Raw genomic sequence first — 14,920 nt, forward strand, 5'->3', positions numbered from 1 at the left:
CAACGAGGCCTCAATCCCTTCCTAGTCCCCGTCCCTACCATCCTGGACTACTTCTAGTACCTTAAGGAGCAAGGTCTGGTGGTCTCCTCTTTGAAGGTGCACCTGGCAGCAGTGTCCGCCTTTCGTCCACCCATGGGGGGTCGGACCATCTTCGCCAACCAGATGGTTTCCCGCTTCCTTAAAGGCCTGGTCCGCTTTTACCCGCCGGTGCGGCGTTCTACCCTGACCTGGGACTTAAATCTCGTGCTGGCCAGGCTTATGGAACCGCCCTTCGAGCCTCTGGCCATGTGCTCTCTGCTCTACCTCTCCTGGAAGACAGCCTTCCTAGTTGCAATTACATCGGCAAGACGGGTGTCCGAGCTCCGTGCCCTCACGGTTGGTCCGCCATATACTGTCTTCCACGCAGACAAGGTGAAGCTTCGACCACACCCGGCCTTCCTCCCTAAGGTGGTGTCGGCCTTCCACCTCAACCAGGAGATCTTCCTCCCGGTCTTCTTCCCGAAGCCGCATGCCTCACCTCGCGAGCAGCAGCTTCACACCCTCGACATCCACAGGGCCCTCGCTTTTTATATCGAGCGTACGAAGCCCTTCCGGCGTTCGACCCAGCTGTTCGTAGCGGTTGCCGATCGCATGAAAGGCGAGCCGGTCTCCTCGCAGCGGATTTCCTCCTGGGTGACGGCATGTATCCGGACATGCTACGAGCTTGCTCGCGTGCCACCATGCCGCCTCACCGCGCACTCGACGAGAGCGCACGCCTCATCGGCTACCTTCCTGGCCCATGTCCCCATCCAGGATATCTGTAGAGCGGCCACGTGGTCTTCTGTCCACACCTTCGCCTCCCACTACGCATTGGTGCAGCAATCAAGAGACAACGCAGCCTTCGGCTCAGCAGTATTGCACTCTGCCACGTCTCACTCCGACCCCACCGCCTAGGTAAGGCTTGGGATTCACCTGACTGGAATGCATAGGAGCAATCACTCGAAGAAGAAAAGACGGTTACTCACCGTAGTAACTGTTGTTCTTCCAAGATGTGTTGCTCCTATCCATTCCAGACCCGCCCTCCTTCCCCACTGTCGGAGTAGCCAGCAAGAAGGAACTGAGGAGCGGACGGGCCGGCTGGGGTATATATTCAGCGCCATAGCGGCGCCAATCCAGGGGGCGCCCAGCCGGCGCACCAGAGTTGCTAGGGTAAAAATGTTCCGAAGAGCCGTGCACGCGCGGCGCGCACACCTAACTGGAATGGATAGGAGCAACACATCTCGAAGAACAACAGTTACTATGGTGAGTAACCGTCTTTTTCTGTGGCTAGGATGTATTGCCATATGAATTTTTAGTTCATGGTAGGCAACATGGTGCTGCCCTTCAACCTAACACATGCCCTGAGGGTGTTTACCAAATGTATGGCAGTAGTGGCAGTTCATCTTCAACATTTAGGCATTCAGATATTTCCTTATTTGGACGACTGGCAGTAAGGAAAGTTTGTTCTCAGGATGTCCTACCCATGTTGGTGTGCATAGCAGGAAGGGCACAACCAGATCCACTTATCAATGAAATGGAAAAGGTTCTCAATCTGGACTGAGTCTCACCGGTTGTCACCAAGTAATACAGATATTACACATATATTAGATTACCTGCTAAATTTTAAATCTGATGGTTTTCCCATCACTGTTTTCTAAGGGTGCACTTAGCCTCCATCTCTGTGATACATCCACTGGTAGATGGGATTGTCTGTCTTTTCGCATCTGTCGATGCCTCAGTTCTAAAAAGTCCTAATTCACATGTGCCCTCCCGTCTCTGATCCACTAGATAAATTAAGTTTTGTCCTGTTTGATGGTCCCCCCTTTTTTATCTTTTAGCAACATCATCTTTATAATTGTTGCTATCAATGAAAACGGCATTTCTGGTAGCAGTCAGGTACCATCTGCCAAAAGGGAGTCTGAGCTTCAGGCACTGTTAGGCAAGCCCCCTTTAAAGACATTTCACAAAAACAAAGTTTATTTTTGGCCACACCTTGTTTATGTTTGAAGTTCCACCTCAATCAAATCATTCATCTTCTGGTGTTTTTTTCCAAAGGCTCACTGTCGTAAAGCCAAAGAGAAGCTTCATACTTTGAACATTCTTTTAGATTATCTCCTAAACACTTTGTAGGAGTACAGGGCAGCTGGTTAGAGAACTCTATATATCTCATTGGATTTCTGACTGCATCAAACTCTGCTATTATCTAGCAAAGATTGCTCTCCCTCCGAGGATAATGGCCCATTCCACAAAGGTTCATTCCACTTCCTCAGTCTTCTTGAGTAACATACCAATAGTGGATATATGCAAGGCAGCAACATGTTCACTAGCATATACCTCTTCCGGTCCCTGGGCTACCACTCAAGCTTTCTGAGACGGTGCCAGTATTGGCAAGTCATTGTTGCAATCTCTCTTCAAGTGATCCAAAGACATTCTACTGCAGGTGACATTTGTGAACAATCACTTGGAGGAGAAAAATGGTTACTTACCTATACAGTAACTATCCTTCTTCCTGTTGTGTTGTGCACATACATGTTCCACGACCCTTCTCCGCTATTTAGTGTATTAGTTGGACGGTGGTATGAAGGAATGGAGAGGGAGGCAGTGGTCAAGCTCCTTTAAAGCCCTGGGCTCCTTGAATGAGGAAGGCGGGGGTGCGTGTGCCACAAGTGGTACTGCTGGGATACATCTTTGATTTAAATGAATGCGGCGCACATACACTTTGAGCAGAATGTTTATATTCACAACGCTATTTAAAATTTTTATTAATGACCTGGAAAAAAACATAAAATTGTCACTGACAAAGTTTGCAGATGCCACCAAAATTGGGGGATTGTTAAATATTGAAGAGGACAGGTTCCTGACTCAGAGTGATCTGGTAAACTGAGCTTAAGCAAATGGACATTTTAATATGGATAAATGTAAATGTATATATGTAGGACCAAAGAACAAAGTCCATACTTACATGATACGAGATTCTATCCTGGGAAGCAGTGACTCTGAAAAAGATTTGGGGTCATGGTGGAAAATAGGACTTCTCAGTGTGATGCTCTGGCTACAAGAGCTAATGCATTTCTGGGATGCATAAAGAAGAGGCTCTTGCCTAGGAGTAAAGAGGTTATTTATTTTATTTCTATATTTGTACCGGTACGAGTGCTGCTGGAATACTGTGTCCAGTTCTGGTGCCCACAATTCAAGAAGGATTTTGATAAACTGGAGAGGGTTCAGAGAAGAGCCACATGAATGATGTAAACTAATAGAGAACATACTGTATAGTGATAGACTCAAAGAGCTCAATCTGTTTAGCTTAACAAAGAGAAGTGACTTGATTGCAATCTGTACATATCTACATAAGGAACAAATAGGTAAGAATGGGCTGTTCAAACTAGAAGAGAAAGGTATAACACAATTAATTGCTGACAGCTGAAGCTAGACAAATTGAGACTGGGAAGTAAGGCATACATTTTTGACAGTGAGGGTAGTTTACCATTGGGACAACTTACCAAGGGTCGTGGCGGATTCTCCATCACTGACAATTTTTAAACGAAGATTGCACGGTTCTCTAAAACAGATGCCCTAGACATTATTTGGGCAAGTTCTATGGCCTGTATTATACGGGAGGTCAGACTAGATTATCACAATGTTTTTTTCTGGCTTTGGAATCTTCTGATTCTATGAAAACTTTTTTTTCTCCTGAGTAGCAGCAGAAATTACACAAGAGACCTAAAATTTTCACAATTTGATTTGTGTTTGAAAGTTCAGGTCCTTATCCAAGCCAACAAAACTGTCTTCAGCCTTGACTTCACAAATCATTCAAATCTTAATCATCAGCCTCTCTAACATCTCCTTTGCTTCCCCGTATGTCATCATTACTAAGCATGCAATAAATACACTGGGTTTAAAAACATCACAAAAATTGAAATTAATATATAGATTAATTAGAGTTTCCTTCAGTTCTGGGAAACTTCTTAATACGTATTTAGTGTTCATTTTATCTTAATTCTAGAGTGTATTCAATAATACCCAACTTCCTTATACTCTGACACAGATAGTCTTCTAGCAGATTAAACAGTCACCCTGTACTTTATTAATAAAAGCAATTACATGGCTACTACCCCAAATATTCTCGGTAACTTTCAAAATTCTCAGCAACTATTATTTGTGTATCTTTCCAGCTCTTTACTTATGAAGGTTGGATAATTCTTCTGTTTCAGTTGGGATTCTCAGGTACCTGGCTTCACCTTTAGCGACATGTTCATTCAGATTTCTACCCGTCTGCCATCACAGTTTGTCTACGGATTTGGTGAAACTGAACACACTACGTTTCGGCGTGATATGAACTGGAACACCTGGGGAATGTTTACGAAAGACCAGTCCCCTGGTGTAAGTAGAGATCAAATTTGAATTAGATTATTTTCTAAGCAGCAGCTATGTTCTTGGTACACATTACTTTGAGGTTTTTTTCCAGGGTGACTATAGTATATTTTGTTTTAAAACAATGCAGGCAGTAACATTGGTGTATGATATGCCCTGGTCACAGATATCCTTATCATTACAACGAACCAAAACTAAGTTTAGTAACCGTTAATGTCCTATCAGGTAACTTGGAGTTTGGAAAAAGGGTCTCTTAAAACAGGTTATTCCATTTTGGATTAATTGCCCTTTTCTCTGAAGCATCTAATATTTACCTCATCTGGAGATGGGATAGCAAGCTATATGGGCCACTGATCTTATCTGTTGTGTCAATTCCTATGTTTCTATGGAGTATGCTGGGTTCTACAAGAACTGAGCAGAACTGGAGAACTATTTTTGGCCTTCCTTTTATCAGTTTTCTCTCATCCTTCCCAAGTTCTGGAAACTTAACTTTTATTAACTTTTCAAGGTTTGATGATTTTCTTGAAGGCCACTTTGTGAAATCCACTTCTAGCCTGAAATACTGTGGTTTTAATATTTCATAGAGACATGTCTTGGGAGCAGTTTTATCCACTTTGCAAATGTGGCTAGTGTAAAGAGGACAGGGAGAGGGAGAGCAACCCATAGACAATCACTCTCACACACATAGTTAAAATATATATTGGCCAGGTTTCCTGCGATGCTGGATGCTGAGAGCTCTCGTTGACTTTAATGGGAATTACGGGAGAGTGCCCAGCAATTCTGAAAGCACACACCAACTCCGCAGGGGATGTTGGGGCAGAAATGGCGAGGAACATAAGCACAATAGTTCCACCTCCAAGAGTGAGACTGGTTAGTACCAGGTCATGCCATCCCAACATCTCCCCACTACGCGGGCCACCCTGAGGCACGAAATTGTCAGCAGCAAGAAGCAGGGAGCAAGGAGAATGCAATTGTCAGATCTCCCTGTGAGCAGGGCAGGCATTAGCTCAGATGGAACCAGCCTGATATCACTTTCAGGCTGCTCCTGTAAATGTGACTAAATGCTGGAGGACTTGGACATAATCCTGGGTGATCTTTTCTGGCAAAAAATGTCCACTCTTCCAAGTTCATAGTCTGGGGCTGCTGCCCAAGCTGGCCCCACTCCCTGAAAAGATGTAGAAGTATGCACAGGTAGGGCTTCTGCCTGCAAACAGAAAGAGAAGGAAGTGGGTCTGTCTGGGGCCTCAAATGTAAATAGTAATTTCTATATATACACATACGTAAACCGACTAAGACTGATCACTGACTCACCCTGACTTGTGTTTTTATGAAAAGTGGTTCAGTGATGAGAACTGTACATTAATGTTACACACATCACATTGCAGTGGGAGCAATCACAACAAGTATTCCAGCAAGCCACAGTATGGAGAAATGTTTGTGACGGAATTCTGTGAAACTACAGAGATGAAAGTTCAGTGGATTAGCAAACTACATGACTTGACCCTTTAAAATGAGTGCTCCATAATCATTGGTTTTCTAGTTGTAAAGTGCTGAGCTGTCATTGTTAAAAATGCGTGATAGGAAAATACATGGGTGGATCATGTTCTAGACTGTTACATGTTTCTCTCCTTTATATGCTCCTTCATCAGTCTAGTCATTAAATAACTTGCTGTCTTCTATTTACATAGCTGTACTCTCCTGACCTTTACAATCACACCTTTAGAACTTTTTGTACAAAACAAAAATGTCAAAAGACCATTTGAATCTATCAGTACAATACAACAAAAGTGCCTAAAAGATGAAAATGGTGGGAAAGTTGTTTTATGGTAGTGGATTTATCAGTAATCATTTAGGAATATTAGACTGTTTACTTGCCAGTAGAATGTTCGCAAATATGGTCACCTCCAAAGTGAAACCATAACTTTTTTCTTGTTTTTGCAGTACAAACTGAATTCCTATGGTGTCCATCCCTTTTACATGGGCCTGGAAAATGATGCAAATGCTCATGGAGTCCTCTTGCTTAACAGTAATGCAATGGGTAAAAAAAAATTACTTTCACAAATAGTTTCCTTTATTGTGCACTTTCTGATTAAAATAGTTTATTCACTACTTGGTTCCTGAATGTATGCTCTGCATTTGCAGATGTCACATTCCAGCCAACGCCTGCTCTGACATATCGCACTATTGGAGGAATTCTGGACTTTTACATGGTGTTGGGCCCAACGCCGGAGTTGGTTGTTCAGGAATACACTGCAGTAGGATTAATTATGATAAAAGTTATACAATCAATTGTATTTTTGTCCTGTTTTCCATATTACCATGATTAAATGTTTTCTTCCCCCCTATTTTATTGTTGTTAGCTGATTGGACGACCGGTCATGCCACCATACTGGGCTTTGGGATTCCAGTTATGCCGTTATGGATACAAAAATGACTCCGAAGTCTCTGACCTCTATGAGGCAATGAAGGCAGCTCGGATACCTTACGTATGTTGTTTGCAGTTATAATTAGTGAGGTTATTTGAATTCTCTAATCACAGATTTGTTCTCTAGGGAAAAAGAAATGAGAAATAATTATAGAAATGAAAGCACATACAAAGAATACTGTTTCAGTACAGTATTCTTTGTATGCTTTAAGCCCTTTTATGCCCTGTTCAGAGATGATATTTTCATTACACTAAACAAAAACTAAATTTAGTCCTATCAGGACCAACTCTTGCTACTCAACCTGGAAAGAATGAAAGAAGTTAAGGGAAAAGTCTGCACCATTCCTTGTCACCTTCTCATCCCCTACAGTGTTGTCAACAGTGTTGATAAGATTGTCCAACATACCATACGGCATTCGCTTCCATCTCCTACAGATTCTGAAGAGCAACACATTCTCTAACTTTATCCATATTTTGTCCTCATGTAGAACCTTAATAGTAGCCTCATATTCCTTGTATCCATGCATCTGGCTGTCACAGAGTACATTTATTTGGAAAATTATTCTTCCTTAACATTGCTAAGATCACTGTTCAGGTTTTGTGTAAGAGCAGAAGATGAATGAAGTCCACAGTAGGTCATATCCCGGTACGAGCCACCGTTTGTAATGATACCCTTTTTCAAGTAGTCTGCAAGGATGGAACCCACGTCTCTGGATCTAAAAGCACAAGCCTCTACTTTTTGAATTAAAGGACCAAGCACATTATCTTAGAGAAAATAGCAAACTCATAAACCTCTATATGTGATCACTAGGGGATGCATCTTTTTAAAAAAAACACATTGTGTGTTCTTGACTCAATTTACACTCTGTTGGTGGATAGTGGTTTACTTCCACCTAATGTGTGGAAACTACAAACTGCCCTGTCTTCACTATAAGTTTATCTAGTATTAGTTAACTTGAATTAGATAATCTGAGTTAAGAACACCTCATATTGTCCAAGAGCAGACAAGGCCTTTAGTCGGATAAATAGCTACTGATGTTAGCGTGGTTTATACACTTCTTCTGGGCAGGGAAGTTTATCCTAGATGTCAGAGGGCTACAGCAGTTCATCTCCATTTATGTATAGCCCCCACTCGTAACAACAACTCTGGTCAGTTTATGTACAGGATTGAATTCTTGATCTCAGGAATTAACAGCATAAACTACTGCTTAAGTTAAAGGACCATAGAATTTTCCCACCATGTCACAATGCTACTGTTGCATCATACCGTTCTGTTTTCATGGCATTCTCCCTGCATGATATAAAGTTCCAATTTATATATCTCTTTACTTAACTTTATTAGCTGCTATATAAAAACATTGTAATAATATGCACCTAGAAAACGGTGCTTCCTTCAAATCTTAAATTGTACCTCTATATAAATATTTTGAGCCAACATCTTCCTGGTGCAAATCCACTAAATGTATAATATGGATGAATATATAGAACATACTGACGAATCTAGCCCAATGTCTTTGCTTTAAAATACAGTATTTTTCCTTTTTTACTTTTGTTAAAGCCAGCTCTTCTCTTACTTTGACTGTTGTGTTTTAAATATTAGTTAGGAAAACTAATTCAGAAAAAAATAAGAACCCCAGAGGATACCATTTGAACATTCTGAAGCTAATCCAGTCTGAATCAGACTTTCTTAAAGTTAATTACGCCTTTGACTTCTAAAATAATTTCTAACTTTTTTTGTGTCTTGTTTTCACTTATTGCAGGATGTACAGTATACAGACATTGATTACATGGACCGGAAGTTAGACTTTACTCTCAGCCCAGACTTTGCAGGACTTCCTGCTCTGATTAATCGAATAAAAGAAGAAGGAATGAGATTCATCGCTATTCTGGTCAGTAGTTTGGTGCTTTTTTCTTCACTTAGTCTACTTCTAGTTAGTGAAATACCATAATTCACTTAATGAATTAAATACTGTACATATTTGCTTTCTTAAAATAAGGGTAAACTGGATTCTCTCTGTATTTTAGGACCCAGCTATCTCTGGCAATGAGACAAATGCTTATACACCATTCACAAGAGGTGTGCAGGATGATGTCTTCATCAAATGGCCTAACAGCACTGAGATTGTCTGGGCAAAGGTACTGTTGTGAGAACTACAGTTTAAAAATGAGGAGTGGATTTCAAAGGCAAAAATGACTGTTTTTTTTTTTAAATTGAGGACTTTCTTATGGCTTTGCCAGCCACCCCTCTTGTTTAGTGTGTCTTTGATACCTCTGGGAGAGGTAATAGTGAGATGGTTTAGATTGTAGTGCGATCACTATAACAATGATATTCAGCTGTATATCTTTTCTTAGGGGAGGGGTGAGAATGTGCATAGAAGGAATTTATTTTGTACAGTGCTAAATGTACATAGACTGCAAAACATGTAATATTTTCTTTGCAGTTGAGAGTGCACTGTGACCTGCAAAGAGTATATTTTAAAAGCTGTAGTAGGTCTTGGAAACTACATAAAAATCAATTCAGTGTATCTTAATTTTTTTTCTTCCCTCCATTCTCTTTAGGTTTGGCCAGATTATCCCAATGTAGTAGTTAATGAGTCTTTAGATTTAGAAACACAGATCAAGGTATGTACATTTAACTCTTCCACTAATCTTCCCTTCAGCCCCCTCTCTCTCACAGTCTCTCCACCCCAGCCTACTCTACGTTTCTTCCTTCCTTCCCCTGTCCCTCTTCTCTTCTTCCCTTCTGTGAATGATCTCTCTTTCCAATTTGCTAATCCCTCCTAGCACACCCCAACACCACAGATTTATTTTTTTTAATAAGGAGAAAAAATCATGGAACTAAGCTAATATTTCAAAAAGTCCCTTTGCTTATGTGTTATATCCTTCCTCCCACCCTTTGTCTTATGGACTTAAACTGTAAGATCTTCAGGGCATTGACTTTCTAGCACGCTGTATACTGATAAAACCATGTTCCCAGTTGGTCTGTAAGGCTGTAAAAACAAACTGTAAATAATAAATAATAGTTATTAAATGTATTTTATAAACTAGTCATCCTACACCTACACTTCGTATAATAAAACAAGAGTTGGATAATGAAATCTTACAAAATTGAGAGTGTTGTCAATGAGCACTATTGCTAATAACACACACTGTTGACTATTAAATGCCCCAGCCATTCATATAATGTAATCCCTAGTGTTCCTCACACTCCATTCATTTAGATTTTGGTTCCCCCAATTGTACTAATGCTGGATAGAATCCTATGGAAACATCCTGGCTCCACTGAAACCAGTGGCTTAGAATATGTCTGCACTAGAGCTAGGAGATGTAATTTCCGGATTAAGTAAACAGACTAAAAACAGAAGTGTAGCCACATCAGCACAAGCACTGGGAGGAGATAGTAGCCTACGTACATCTCTAAAGTCTCAGACAGGATCATACTCTGATCTGCTAGGCACTTCTGCGGCTTTCACCATGCCTCTATTTTTATCACACTAGCTCAATCAGAGCTGCTACTGTTCTGTCTATCCAAGCTGGAAATTGTACCTTCTACTCCAGTGAACACATAGGCAATGAGACAGCATTTCAACTTCTGTCCCTATTACCTTAACAGATACAAGCTGTTCAAACCTGGCCTACAAGTGTGGCCAGGCACCAGCAAGAAACATAAGACATCCTTTGCATGGAGTCTTAAGCAGCATCCGATTCCCCTGAAGCCAATATATGGAATCAGGACCTGAAGCTGTCTCAGGCCTTCTACATCTGCCTTTTTTGTGATAGGTTATGTGTAGTACTGGTTTACAAGTCACTACTATATGAAGAATTGAGTCCTGTGAGAAGTGAATGGTTCAGCCTCTCCTTAAGAGTCATGCTGACATGACTTAAGAACATAGGACCTGGCATCGTGGGTCAGACTGCTGGTCCATCTAAACCCACCATCCTGTCTCCAACAGTAGCACGTACCAGAACTTAAGGGGGAGAGTACAGAACAGAGCAAAAATGTACATCCTCTTGTTTGTATTAAAACTGTTGCCTATTAATTTCCTTTGGTGATCCTTGGTGTTTGCATTGTGTAAATAACACTTCACTTTTTCTACACCATTTATTACTGTTTAGATTTCTATTATATCTCCCTTAGTCATGTCTCTCTTAAGCTGAATAATCGCGGTATTTTTAGTCTCTCCTTGGATGGAAGCCATTCCATACCCTTGATCATCTTTGTTGCCCTTCTCAGAACCTTTTCCAGTTCCACTAAATCTTTTTTCCCCCCGAATGAATACTGTGTCCAATTCTGGTCGCCTCAAGGTATCAGTGTACCCTAGATTTATTTAGTGGCATTGTATCTGTAAAGTTGGGATTCTTTCTTCCAATGTGCATTACTTTCCAAAGTTGATATCGTCTGCCATTTTGTTGTCCAGTCACCCAGTTTTGTGAAATCCTTTTATAACTCCTCAGTCTCCTTTGGACTTAACTATCGTGAATAAGTCTCTGTTGTCTGCACACTTTGCCATTTCACTGTACATCGCCCCTTATAGTTCATTAATGAATTTTTTGAACAGCACAGGTCCCAGTACAGACCCTTGTGGTCTCTGCTGTTCACCTCTTTCCATTGTGAAAACTGACTTTATTCCAACCCTTGGTTTCTTTTCTTTCAATCAGTTATTGGTCCATGAGACAATCGTCTCTCTTATCCCATGACTATTTGGTTTGCTTAAAAGCCTTTGGGGAGGGACATTGTCAAAGGCTTTCTGAAAAACCAAGTACACTATATTGACTGGATCTCCGTTATCCATATGCTTGTTGAGCCCCTTTAAGAATTCTAATGAAACGGTGAGGCATGGCTTACGTTTACAAAAGACTCTTCCCCCCCCAAAAATTATCTTTATCCAGATTTGTTGCCCCAAAAGAATAGCTTTATTGTGGGCCTCTCCCCTACCTCCTTTGCAGTGAAAACTGATGCAAATCGTTCATTTAGTTTCTCTGCAATAGCCTTGTCTTCCTTGAGTGATCCCTTAACACTTGTGTCATCCAATGGCCCCACTGCCTGAATGGCAGGCTTCCTGCCTCTCATATACTTAAAAAATCTTACTGTTAGTTTTTATGTCTTGAAGAAGTTGCTTCTCAAATTCTTTCTTGGTTTCCTTATGATACTCTCATAATAAACTTGCCAGAGTTTGTTCTCCTTCCTGTTTTTTCTCACTTGAATTTGACTTCCAAATTTTAAAGGATGCCTTTTTGCCTCTAATGGCCTCCCTTACTCTGCTGTTTAGCCATGGTGGCATTCTTTTGGTGCTCTTACTATCTCTTTTTGATTTGGGTTATACATTTAGTCTAATGCTCTATTTACCTGAGACTATTTACTTTAGTCTGAGACATGTTTACTTGAACAGTTAACAAAGAATATGAGTTTTAGGATTGAGTTTCACACCACTGTAGGTTCATATTAACAATAGATTTCTGTAGTTTAATTACAATCTTAGCCAGTGGTTTAATTTGTTGAGGTTGTTAAAGCAGTTGAATACATTGATATCCAAACCTGTGTCTCTTTTCATATATTGTATGCTATTGTTTTAGCTGTACAGAGCTTATGCAGCTTTCCCAGATTTCTTCCGCAATTCGACAGCACAGTGGTGGCAAAGAGAAATAGTAGACTTCTACACTAACCCAAATGATCCAGCGAAGAGTGTAAAATTTGATGGCCTGTGGACTGTAAGTGCATGCCTTCTCTTGGTTTAGTAATACACCTTGTAGGACATTTGTTGCCGGTTTCACAAAATTCTTACTATTCTAAGAAGGTTTCAGTAACTTGTATGCTACTAAGTAGTTCATTATCTTGAATACCATGTTGACTGCCTCTTCATCTCAATGGCTGAGCCCACAATGTGGAAACCTGAGTGTTAGCCTCACCAATAACTTCAGACATGATGTATGTGTTTAATGCTGTTTGTTTTGGGGACTCTGTGCCTGACGGCCACATGACATTCTGCTTTCTGTGGGAGTTCAAGGATCAGGTCTGACTTTGTGGTGAGCCAGTATAAACAACTGTGGATGAAATGCATATTAGCAGGAAGGGAAATCAGAGAACTAGTTCTAGCAAAGTAATCTAATGCATGCCCCTGCAAGGGTATTTCCCAGTTATGTAATCTTTGAGTCAATTTAGTGCTCAAAACAGTTGGGGTTAAAAGAAATTGACTTCAGTGAGTTATTGTTTAGTTGGGCACTGTGTAAGCTTCGTCCCATCACTATCCGTGCACTATGGCCATATTTATGGATTTTCAGTTAATGTTTCTGTGAGTTAATCTGTGCACATTTGTCCATGTGGAAGAGTTAAATTTCAGGTTATTAAATTGCCTAAAATGCAACAATGTAGACCACATAGACAATTAATGGAATATCTTTAGATGTGATGAGTGTACCATGTATATTTATATACATATAATTTGGTGTATACATACACCAAATTTGCCATATCAGTCAGCATTGTTTTGACAAATAATGTTCTCTTAACAACTCCTCCCAAAATCACTGCAAAAGATCACCTTGCTTTCTAAGTAATTGTTGCCATCCGATGTAAAATAACTGAGTTAATGTATTGCCACCATGAGGGAAAACCTTCTTTTAAGAAAATCTGTGTTCCTGCAGTATGTTTTATCCAAATGGCTGATATATGAAATGTTTGGGTTAAGTTTTAAAGTAGTCTAGAGGATTATGACACACGCTAGTTTTATTAGAAGATCTGTCTAAATTCCCTAGACTCCTTTTGAAAATCTCAACTTCAAGAGATTGCAATATGCATGGCTTTCATTTACAGAAAATGTTACTCTGGATCCATCTCCTAAAGAAATATGTCAACACAGAGATTTCTGAGCTTATTAATACAGTACAATAATGATATGCCAATTAGGATAAACACCATCAATATCATGATCCTGTACTTTGACAAGCATTGAAAAAAATCTATTACTGTTTCTGAATCCAGCACAAATGTCTGTCGGTTAGCTCGTGTAAAACAAATGAAGGGGTAGCATTTTGGATGGCTCGAGTAAAATATGCAAAGTGGAGCCTGTTGAATAGTAAAATGCTTGACTGGTGAAGACAAGCACAGAGTTCAGATTGCAGTGATCTGTGGGGACATTTCAATGGGCATATGGTGCTACTCAGTGTGCATATGGATAATAGAATTCGAGATGTGTGAGAAACATGAAACACAAGCAGCTTCTAGGCTTAAAAAGTGCACCCCTCTGCCCTGCCCTGTGTAGTGATTTCCTCTCTTCCCCATGCTGATTCAGAAATGACCCAGATGTACTCCATAGGGAGCTATACAGCCACGTCCATAGCTTCTCAGCCAGGAGCCTGAGAAGCAGGGGCCTTTAGTGTATGGAAATAAAAGGCAAGTTTGGGGGAGCACCCTAATTAATTCAGTAGAGCTCGGGGAGGCCAACAGCTAGTAAGGAAATGAAATAACATTCGTAACAGCACAGCATTTGTCAGCAGAAGGGTTCTGATGAGTTTTTTCCATTTGTATTCAATTTGTGTGTATATTTGCTCCCTCGTTTACAAATAGATGGCATATTTTCCCCTTGGAATTCAAACGGGCACATTTAGGAAAGTCTAGCTCATTCAATATCTGAATTGACATTGGTTCAGGGCAAAGTTACTGAATATTTGTGTTCTTTTCTTTAAAATAATAATAAAAAAAAGGACATGAATGAACCAGCAAGCTTTATTAATGGAGCGGTTGATGGCTGCAGAGAACCACTTCTAAACAACCCACCTTATATGCCACGTAAGGAATCTTATCTGTACTTTGCATTCTTATTATCACACAGATTGTTATTAAATCATACCCTGTGTCACCCAGGAGAAAAGACTAGCTCCTTTATTATTAATTATTCTCTGTGGGCCAAAATAAGAATGTTTATTTGGTCCAACCTGGCATAAAATATTAAGCATTAATTTATGTTTTCATATTAAAATCCATGCTGCAAGGCAAGGGTTGTAAGCATCAACAATATTCTTTTATTTAAGATTACTTCCTGTGATATACTTTGGGGCTGTAGTTAAAAATCTAAGGAGAACATGCAAACTAAGGTCCTGATTCCACAT

The 14,920-nt window shown here is 40.4% G+C and overlaps 1 protein-coding gene across 4 annotated transcripts in view; it reads left to right on the forward strand.

Moving 5' to 3' along the window:
* The window catches only part of SI (sucrase-isomaltase), a 200,409-nt gene that overhangs the window by 135,679 nt on the left and 49,810 nt on the right, over nucleotides 1–14,920 (forward strand). For all 4 annotated transcript variants that reach the window (XM_039488204.1, XM_039488205.1, XM_039488207.1 and 1 more), the window contains 9 exons: nucleotides 4,230–4,398; nucleotides 6,331–6,427; nucleotides 6,532–6,644; nucleotides 6,750–6,875; nucleotides 8,575–8,703; nucleotides 8,840–8,950; nucleotides 9,374–9,436; nucleotides 12,389–12,523; nucleotides 14,516–14,600. In XM_039488204.1, the coding sequence (XP_039344138.1) occupies nucleotides 4,230–4,398; nucleotides 6,331–6,427; nucleotides 6,532–6,644; nucleotides 6,750–6,875; nucleotides 8,575–8,703; nucleotides 8,840–8,950; nucleotides 9,374–9,436; nucleotides 12,389–12,523; nucleotides 14,516–14,600 (1,028 nt within the window). The remainder of the gene's footprint in view (nucleotides 1–4,229; nucleotides 4,399–6,330; nucleotides 6,428–6,531; nucleotides 6,645–6,749; nucleotides 6,876–8,574; nucleotides 8,704–8,839; nucleotides 8,951–9,373; nucleotides 9,437–12,388; nucleotides 12,524–14,515; nucleotides 14,601–14,920) is intronic.

The sequence above is a fragment of the Mauremys reevesii genome, linkage group 9 (assembly GCF_016161935.1).
Source record: "Mauremys reevesii isolate NIE-2019 linkage group 9, ASM1616193v1, whole genome shotgun sequence".
NCBI classification, from domain to species: domain Eukaryota; kingdom Metazoa; phylum Chordata; order Testudines; family Geoemydidae; genus Mauremys; species Mauremys reevesii.